The sequence below is a fragment of the Gossypium raimondii genome, chromosome 5 (genome assembly GCF_025698545.1).
Source record: "Gossypium raimondii isolate GPD5lz chromosome 5, ASM2569854v1, whole genome shotgun sequence".
Lineage (NCBI taxonomy): Eukaryota > Viridiplantae > Streptophyta > Magnoliopsida > Malvales > Malvaceae > Gossypium > Gossypium raimondii.
Window position 1 is genome coordinate 20,501,761 of NC_068569.1, and position 10,425 is coordinate 20,512,185.

At 35.1% G+C, this 10,425-nt stretch overlaps 2 protein-coding genes across 3 annotated transcripts; both read left to right on the top strand.

The window, feature by feature from the left end:
- The first annotated feature begins 326 nt into the window (after positions 1–326).
- On the top strand, positions 327–929 carry LOC128040998 (wall-associated receptor kinase 2-like). Its single transcript, XM_052630249.1, has one exon. The coding sequence runs from the start codon at positions 348–350 to the stop codon at positions 927–929; it is 582 nt and encodes a 193-aa protein (XP_052486209.1). The 5' UTR covers positions 327–347.
- Positions 930–7,209: 6,280 nt separating this feature from the next.
- Positions 7,210–9,943, top strand: LOC105769748 (wall-associated receptor kinase 2). Of its 2 annotated transcripts, XM_012590590.2 has the most exons (3): positions 7,210–8,186; positions 8,320–8,493; positions 8,622–9,943. In XM_012590590.2, exons 1-3 carry the CDS (start codon positions 7,223–7,225, stop codon positions 9,821–9,823), a joined length of 2,340 nt encoding a protein of 779 aa, XP_012446044.2. In that variant the 5' UTR covers positions 7,210–7,222; the 3' UTR covers positions 9,824–9,943. The 2 variants fall into 2 exon arrangements, with proteins under 2 accessions (XP_012446044.2, XP_012446045.2); XM_012590591.2 differs by lacking the exon at positions 8,320–8,493.
- The last annotated feature ends 482 nt before the right edge of the window (positions 9,944–10,425 follow it).

Below are 10,425 nucleotides of genomic sequence, written 5' to 3' on the forward strand. Positions count from 1 at the left end.
CAAATAAAGTAATAACTAATATATTCTACCCCCAGAAAATCAGAAATGTGTTACCAGTACTCTTCATCCATCCAGGGTTAATTAAATTTGGGGAAGACATTTATCAAGAAAGAAATTGAGTTATGAATAATTTAAAAAAAAAGGATAAGTACTATAGAATAGGCTACGGTGAAGATGAGTACTAGAGACGTTGGTGGACGACAGCTACGTCAGGGTTACGCTAACCTAACTCATAGACACAGCTTTGAATCTTCAAACAAGCTTTCCTATAAAATTGTAACCAATATTTAGATCTTCCCCAATATCTTATTCTAGTAATAGCCGAGAGAAAAAAAGAAGCAAACGTCATGGGTTTGAGTTTTATATTTAAGAAGCTTGCTCTGGTTGCAGTTACGTTGACACTTACAGCAACTTCAGTGGCAGCTCAAACACAACCAGGTTGTGAAAGCCGCTGCGGGAATATCAGCATTCCTTATCCCTTCGGTACAGGCGATGGTTGCAAAATTAGCAGCGACTTTTTCATTACTTGTAACACCACTTTCAATCCTCCAAAAGCATTCTTAGACACCAGTAATATTGAGATTCTCGACATCTCTCTGGATGGTTATTTGCGCATAAGTCAATCCATAGGTTATGACTGTTACAACAAAGTCGAGCCTTCATATTTTGCTACGTGGATGTGGTTTTCAAAATTCTCCTTATCTCATACCAGAAATAAGTTCACAGCCATTGGTTGTGATACTTATGCTTACGTAAAGGATTATTTGGGACATACGTATTCAACCGGATGTTTAACGTTTTGTGATAATATTACCAATGTGGTGGAGGGATCTTGCTCTGGCATCGGCTGCTGCCAGACTGCTATCCCTAAAGGAGTGAGGAGTTATCATGTAACGTTTGGTAGTTCTAACAACCATTCCAAGGATTGAGCAATACATTTTTACAAGGATGTCCTAGTCTAGAGTGCCACACACTCAGAGGAACAGACGTTTTAGTTGTAAAATAGTGTGCTGTGCGCATAGGTTGAGAATTTCTGAAAGCATCGGTCAAATGGAGCTTGTACAGGCCATGGTGTACTGATCCTCTAAGAAATACCTCCTTGGTCCTTAAGTCACGTACCTCGCACTGTGTCGGGAGAAATTCAAACATCACCTGGTTGTCTCTTGTGAACTTAGACACAGATAACAAATTTTTAGTAATGCCAAGAGTATATAAAAGTGATTTCATGTAAAGTGGTCGTGTCCTAGTGAGCAAATAGGACTGACCAAAACATAGAACAGGAGAGAGCTACAATTTCCAACATACACCTTACTTGGCCCATTGCGAGATGGATTATCACCAAGAGAGGTAGCAGAGTGAGTGAGATGATGCGTTGCCCCAGAGTCAGGATACCATGCAGGGCTGCCCACAATGTCAGGTGTAGCAATTAACACATGTGGTGGAGAAACAGTAGTAGAGGAAGGTGAAACCTGTTGTGTGTAGTCACTCATATATGGATGGGCCCAGTTAGACGTAGGCGCTGACTGATAGGACCAGTTGGAAGGAGGTTGAACTACCAGGTGGTATAACTGACACAGCAGATGGTGTTTAGGGAGAAGGACTAGGTGCATACATGCACATATTTGCTTGCGAAGAAGGCCTGTAGTTGGTACTTTTGTAAGATGCATCAAACTGATGATAGCATCGATCAACCAGATGTCCAGTTTTTCCATATAACTGGCATTGAATACAGGCTCCAGACGAGCGACCACGCACGACCCCGAGAATTTGATGCACAATAAGGTGGTACAAAAGTATTAGTAACTGACTGCGCAGGTTGTTGAGAAACTAAATTGGCAGAACTAGGAGTCTCAGCCAGTATAACCTGTTGTCTAGCTTCAGCATCAATTAGCATAGTTGTGACATTCTGAACAGTGTATGAAAGATGACTAGCAAGAATGATTGAAACAATGGACTCATATTCGAACGGTAGCCCATTAAGGATAGCAGTTATATGCTCATGTGCACTGATATCCTCTCCACAGCTAGCAAGATTATCACAGTAGGATTTGATTTTCAGCAAAAACTCTTTCATAGACATATCACATTTTCGTTGAGAGTGTAACGCACGACAATATAACATCAGTCGAGAAGTAGTTTTGCTACCATACAATGTTACAATAGAATTCCAAATCTGAGCACTGGTGTCAAGCCCAATGAGATGAGGAAGAACATCTTGACTTACAGAGGACAAAAGCCAGGAAGCAAGAGCGCTATGTTGCTGTTCGAACCTAGTGAACTCAACATTTTCTTCAAGCACCCCATCATCACCTGGAACCATCGAAGGGGGTGGTACGGTATGCAAGTCAAGAAAACTTTGCAGTTTGTAAGCTTTAACAGGTATGCAAGTCAAGAAAACTTTGCAGTTTGTAAGCTTTAACAGCCAACAGAACCTGTTGCCACCATAAAAGATAGTTGGAATCATCGAGAAATATACTCACTTTCTTGGTAGAGAAGAATCTGCTATCAAGAACACCACTAGCAAGATTAGACGCCATCGTGGGTGCAGCAGACTGAATAGCAGAAGGACTCGCTGGTGGATCCATGCAACAAGCAAAAAAAACCGAAACTTAAAGCATCAATCCCAGGAAGAGAGAGACGTCTGATACCATGTTGAAATATAACCAAAAATATTATAAAACTGAAGAAGTATATTAAACTTTATTAAGTCATATTAATGACCTGATACATGCATTTATAGCAATAGTTGAGAACTGTTTCTTTAACAAACTAACTGCTATCTTAACAGTCAACTAACTAACTTCCAGATACTCTAACAATTTGCGCATAAGTGAATCCATAGGTTATGACTGTTACAACGAAGTCGAGCGTACTTCATATTTTGATATGTGGATGGAGCTTTCAAAATTCCCCATATCTCATACCAGAAATAAGTTCACAGCCATTGGTTGTGATACTTATGCTCACGTAAAGGATTATTTGAGAGATACGTATTCAACAAGATGTTTAACGTTTTGTGATAATATTACCAATATGGTGAAGGGATCTTGCTCTGGCATCGGCTGCTGCAAGACGGCTATCCCTAAAGGAGTGAGGAGTTATCATGTAACGTTTGATAGTTCTAACAACCATTCCAATATGTTGAGCTTCAATCCTTGCAGCTAGGGATTTGTTATGGAAGATGGAGCCTATAACTTCTGTATTTCAGATCTTTACGACGAAAATTTCAAGGACAAAGAATTCCCAATGATACTTGATTGGACAATCGGGAATCAAACCTGCTCAGAAACTAAAATGGATCAAGAAAATTATGCTTGCAAGGAAAATAGCGACTGCATAGATCCGGAAAATTGTCCTGGATATTTGTGCAAGTGTCTTGATGGTTTTCAGGGTAACCCTTATCTCTCCCAGGGCTGCCAAGGTAAAGTTACAATCTTCTCCATTACGAATTCAAGTTTGGTGAATTTATGTTATATATATATATACATGGTCAGTTAAATTCGAGCCAATATATTATACTGTGCCTAATTTGATATTTCAGTTTTACCCAATGTGTGAGAAATTTCAGATATTAACGAGTGCAATACGTTGAAGCCTTGCAATGGAACATGTAACAATGCGCCTGGAAGTTATAATTGTTCATGCCCTGATGGGTTTGAAGGTGACGGCTTGAGAAATGGAATAGGCTGTAGCCCTAAAGTAGTCATGCCCCACCATCAGAGCTTTTCTGTTGCTGTAGTTGCATTAGGTTGGTACATATAAACGCTACTATAGTAAAATAATGTTTTAAAATAATGTAACTAATATATATTCTGTTATGAAAACAGGTATAGGCGTAGGTGTTTTGTTTTCACTCTTGTGCTTGTCATGGGTTTATATGGGGCTTAGGGAAAGAAAGCTCACCGCAGAGAAATCGGAAAACTGTCAGCAAAATGGCGGGATGTTAATGCGAGAACAGCTTCCAAAACGGGCTGAAATGCTTACTACCTAAGAGCCCCAGATTGGAATCTCTCCATTTTCCTAGCAACCATGATCGGTGCTTCCCGATTAAAAAATAAGTTTGAATCTTCCAAACATGTTTTCCTATAAATTTGAAACCAATATTTATTTACGTGTCCTTTCAAAAAGTTTATCTTAGGTTTTATGTATTGCCAACAAAATTTAAAGAGCATGTTCTGTTTGTAGTTTAACAATTATAGTGACTTCATTGTACAAGAAAATCGAGTAAAATTCCTTTTTAAGTTCATGCACTTTGAAAGTTGTAGCCACAACATTAAGCTTTAATGTATTCAATTTGTGCACGTAAATCCATTCTTTTGCGAGTAATTTGTTCAGGTTTTACCGATTTAAAAACATACTTTCAACATTTAGCAACAATCTTTTGTAGTTCTTTTATTCACTTGATCAGGTCTAGACTATGATCATAATGAGAATATTATATGAGATTTAGCCCATTTAAAAGCATCGTAGATGGAGAGTGCCTTTAAATATGACAGGCTTCAATTTAGCGAGTTTTGAATTAGCATGGCCAATAGGCTTGAAAGGAAAAAAAGAGCTCCTCCACATCAAGTTATATTTTTCTTGAGAATACCTCCAATATTAGCATGGCCAGGATTATCAACATTATACATAAATAACTCAAAAAGGAGGAATAAAAGTTAATTATCTCTGAGATTAATTTCATGAACTTTGGGCCATCTTACATTCTCCATCTGATAAGCTGTCAGCAGAATATACTCACTGTTTCTGCTATAACCATATTGGGTGAGTGTTAGGCCTGTTGTGCCTCCACCTATCCATTATCCATATGTTGAGTAGAGTTATGGTTGAGGAAATTTTTATTTTCTTTGCTCAATCCATCATCTTCTAGCACCCATTAGATTCACCTTTTATTTATTATTAAAATTTTAAAATATTTTGATTTTTATAATTAAATAATCAAATCAATCTTAAATTTATTTTATTTAAACTCAACCAAAATTAGATTCAATTTATTGAGTTAAACTGATAACTTGACCTTTTATGGTCTACTTGAAATTTCCATGTAACTATTCTTTTCAAAATTTGACAGCTAAACTATTATAACTATAGTTTTTATTTTTGTTGGAACGAGTATTATGATATAGATTGGTACTTAGAAATTTAAGAAATAAATTTGTCACGTTTCCAATGGATGTTAAAATAAGGAAGAAGAGAGACTTAAATTGATAGCTATGTCGTTTTTGTTACAAGCCACTTCTCTCTCCAAGCCCGGTCGTATTGTTACAATTCAATTGCCTTGAACAAGTCATTGATAGCTATGCTTGTGATAAACAGTTGGAATTTGTAGCATTTTAGATTTATTAAATTATAAAAAACTATTTATTTTATAAATAAATTTAATAAATAAAAATTCATCATTTAACAAATTTAAAAGGGTTAAAGTGTAAATTTGTCATGACACGCTATAGATGAATATTGAAATTTGTCACTATACTTTATTTTTATTATTTGACATTATGTTTTGAAAATATTAGTAAATTTATTATTCAACTCTTATGTGATTTAATTTTACTGATAAATTTTATCAATGACTAGTCAATTAAGAGATAAATAATAATAATATTAGTTTGTGAAAAGAAAGCAATGGAATTGTTAAAACCAATATATATGTGGAGTTTTACTTTTGTTTTGAGAATCAAATCATAATACTTGTGATTATAAAAAAATAAAAAATGGTCAGCATCTTAATAAAGATGGGTACTATATAGACAAACGTTGACCGTATGACTTCATTATTCTACTCCTTCGTATGGGTTACGCTAACTTGGCTTTGAATTTTCATACATGCAATTCCTATAAATTAGTAACCAAACTGTTAATCCTAGATACAGCCGAAAGAGATTAATAAAAAAAAAATTACTCAATTAAGAGAAATAATAAAACTAAGAATTAAAGATTATTTTTCATCAGAGTGACAATAAAATTAAGAGCTAGAATTTTATTCAATTAAGGAAACAATAAAATTAAGAGATAAATACTATTTTTCATAGTATTTGACGATATTGGTCAACATTATAGGCGTAGTTAGGGGTTGGCAAGAGCCTCGGCATTCCTTAAAATAGAAAGTTTTCTATTTAGTAAAGGTAAAATTATACTTTAGCCTCCTAAAAATGATAAAAAATTTGATTTAATCTTTTAAAATTTATAAAAATATAAACCAAAATTACATTTTTTACCATGTAAAAGACCACCTTAAACAAAAATTCTGAGTCTCTGCACTTGATTTGACAATATTTGGTGCTCTTGATTAAGGAAAACACAAATATCAAATTGCTTGATTTTGTAAACTTAGATTAGAGTATTATTCTGTTTTCTCATCAGAGTACAAATCACAAACAAAAGCATTTTTAATTTCTAACTTATTAATTAACGTAAGTTCAAATCGTTAATATCTAAATTTTATACTCAATGTAAATTTGTAAAAATGAAAAAAAAGTACTGAGATGCAATAATGCAATTCATTAAAAGAATCTGCAATGCAATGCATTTAAAATTTATTAGAAGAAAATAAAATTGATAAAGTTTTGCAGTGCCATGGAAGAGATAACTCTAAAATGTAGTAAATAATGTTTTTTATAAAAGGAATGTTTTTGTGTTTTATTATTGAAGAAAACTAGGAAAGTTTAAAAGGTTTGTATTAATTTAGTTTGATGTGATTGTTAGAACATTATGTATGGTGTCGGTAAATCTTTCCCTTAAAATGAATAATCAAGAAAATAAGAAATGCAACAAATGATAAATAAAAAAGTTAATAGTGGATTGAAATGTTAAATTTCAGACTAAAAACCGACAAAGATTTAGGAGTCGAGTCTACTACTCCTGTAAATATCCTGGGGATATGTAATAAAACGAATGACTAAAACGACCAAGACTTGGAGTCATGTTCATGTCGAGGGGTTAGCTGTCCTCAACTACACTATTAAACTTACCCTGTAAAACATGTTAATGTATGCAAAAGCAATTACTTATGCACTGTTCATCCATGGAAAGATAAATTTAATTTGGATGGAAGGTTCCTTTACACCTTTGTGAATGAGTCAACACAAGACTAAGGAATCATGGGCTCACTTTAGTATGTTACAGTGGGTTTGAATCTTCATTCATGCTATTCCTATAAATTACCACCCAATAGTTAGATGTTACCCAAATAAACGTTTTGACTGAAGAATTAGTCTTTCCAATGTGGTACTATATGTCAGGAATAAATGCCAACAGAAATATTCTACGCACGCATTTGCCTCCAAAAACACGCAGAGAAATGAAGGCCTCCATGGGAGATGAAAGACGAGCTTGGCATCTCGCATTTGTTTGCCTGTTACTAGCAGCAGTTGCAGCAGCAGAATCAACTCCAATAGCCAAGCTCGATTGCCAAGACAGATGTGGGAACGTTAGTATCCCATATCCATTTGGTACAACGACGGATTGTTATCTCAATGAAGATTTTTACATAGCTTGTAATTCGACTCACTATGATCCTCCACGGGCATTCTTAAGAAGAAGCAATATAGAGGTGACAAACATAACTGTCGAAGGCAAATTGTGGATTATGCAATTTATAGCCCGCGATTGCTACAATAAATCGGGCTCCCCAGTTTCCAGCAAGACTCCTTCCATCACGCTGTCCAAATTCAGGGTCTCGGATACTGATAACAAGTTCGTTGCCATTGGCTGCGATACTAAAGCAACCATTCAAGGTGTTCAAGACGACAAGGCCGGATACACGAGTGGGTGCATAAGCAAGTGTGACAGTATTGACTATGTGGACAATTTTACATGTTCTGGTATAGGCTGTTGCCAGACATCCATTGCTAAAGATGTACGATATTTTGACATTACTGTAAGAAGCTACCATAATCACAAAGGTATCTGGGATTTCAATCCCTGCAGCTATGGCTTTGTTGTTGAAGAAAATAGCTTCAATTTTTCTTCGAATTATCTTCGTGATCTGCAAAATGTAACCATGATGCCCATGGTGCTTGATTGGTTTATCGGGAACGAGACGTGTGAAACGATAAAGACCAAGAGTTCGGATGATGTATGCCAGGGAGATAGCACTTGTTATAACGTGGATAATGGATCTGGATATCGTTGCAAGTGCTTGGATGGCTATCAAGGAGATCCATACCTACCTAATGGTTGCCAAGGTATTTTATTTCTTTATTTCCACAAATTCAATTTCCTTTATATTTTCAACAGTCTTAGTTATTTAGAGGTTATACTATACAGTAGCTCCTTTTTGGTGAAATTGTGGTGGGAATGGGATCTATTCTTTTACAGACATAGATGAATGTAAAGACCCAAATCTCAATAAATGTGAAAAGATATGTGAAAATACAAAAGGAAATTACACGTGCTTGTGCCCCAAGGGTTATCATGGAGATGGAAGAACAGATGGTACAGGTTGTGTTGCCAATCAATCTGGAGGATCACTTATAATTGAGCTTACTGTCGGTAAGGAGTTCTATTCGATTTCAGTCTTACAAGTTCTCTGCTATACTATTTAAGCGTCCTTTAATGCTTATCTTCTGAGTCTCAAAATGGATTCTGATGACTGTTTTATGACCACCATGGAATAATAGGGCTTGGCGTAGGCATTACAGTATTGATAGCAGGTAGCACTTGGTCGTACTGGGCATTCAAGAAGTGGAAGCTCATCAAACTTAAACACAAGTTCTTTCGACAAAATGGAGGCTTGATGTTGCAGCAAGAACTCTCCAGGCGGGACTCTTCCACTGAAACGGCTAAAATTTTCTCAGCTGAGGAGCTGGAGACGGCCACCAACAACTATGATGAAAGTAGGATTATTGGTCGAGGTGGTTATGGCACAGTCTACAAAGGAACTCTATCAGATGGGAGAACCGTAGCAATTAAGAAGTCCCAAGTTGTTGATGAAAGCCAAATCGATCAATTCATCAATGAAGTTGTTGTGCTTTCACAAATCAATCACAGGAATGTGGTGAAGCTTTTAGGTTGTTGCTTAGAGACGGAAGTTCCATTGCTGGTTTATGAATTTATCACCAATGGTACTCTCTTTGAGCATATCCACAACAAAAGCAAGGCTTCTTCCTTGACATTTGAAACCAGGTTACGTATAGCAGCAGAAACTGCAGGTGTGCTCTCATATCTGCATTCCTCAGCTTCCATACCAATCATTCATAGGGATGTCAAGTCTACCAACATACTCTTGGATGATAGTTACACTGCCAAAGTATCCGATTTTGGAGCTTCGAGGTTGGTTCCACTAGACCAAGCCGGGATATCAACGGTGGTTCAAGGGACTCTCGGATACCTGGACCCTGAATACTTGCAGACAAGTCAGCTGACAGAGAAAAGTGATGTTTATAGCTTTGCGGTAGTCCTTCTAGAGCTACTGACCGGACAAAAAGCACTTTGTTTTGAAAGGTTAGAGGAGGACAGAAATCTTGCAATGTATTTCATTTCAGCTTTGAAAGAAGATCGCTTGGTGCAAATTCTTGAGAAGTGCGTAGTGGATGAAGCAAAGATAGAGATGGTTGAGGAAATTGGTAGCCTTGCAAGGAGGTGCTTAAGAGTGAAAGGAGAAGAAAGGCCCACAATGAAGGAAGTCGCAATGGAGTTGGAGGGGTTGAGAATGATGCTGGAGCATCATCCATGGGTAAACAACGATGAGTCGAGGTTAGAAGAGACTGAGTATTTGCTCGGTGAACCATCGTTGAAAATTGGTTCTAATAGCGGTATGAATAATGTTACATATGATAGCATCACAGATCATATAATTTTACAAGTTGGTCATGGAAGATAATAGTTTCAATCTTTCACCTCAGGATATTTATTTTCTAAACTTACAAATCTTTTTGTTTGTATTTAAAAAATATACATTGTAAATTTTCTAATTTTATATCTTCTTTTTTTCCAAAGTCATCCAACGTTATGTCATTGCTATCAAATTATATTACCATTTTAAATATTTTTATAGAAATATAATTAAATTAGTCGCCGTTATATTACATCAATATTAAATTTAAATTCAAAATATAAATAAATGTAATAAAACTTTAAAACATAATATCAATAAAAATAAATATGCAATCATTCTGTATTTTAATTTTCTATATTTACTTACACTCGAATTGTTTAAAATATGAATATTATAATATTTTACTATAAAATCATTAATTAATTTGATGTAATAATTTTAAATATATATAATTGTTAATTTAATTTTTAAATTATAAATTTTAATATAAATATATAATTTCAATTGGATATTATAAAGATTATGATATTTATATAAATACATATATATTTTTACTTTGTTAACAATTAGTCAAAAATTGACAATTGTAATAATAAAATTTACAAATCTATTTTATTATCAATTTTAATATTTTTATGTTTTATCAT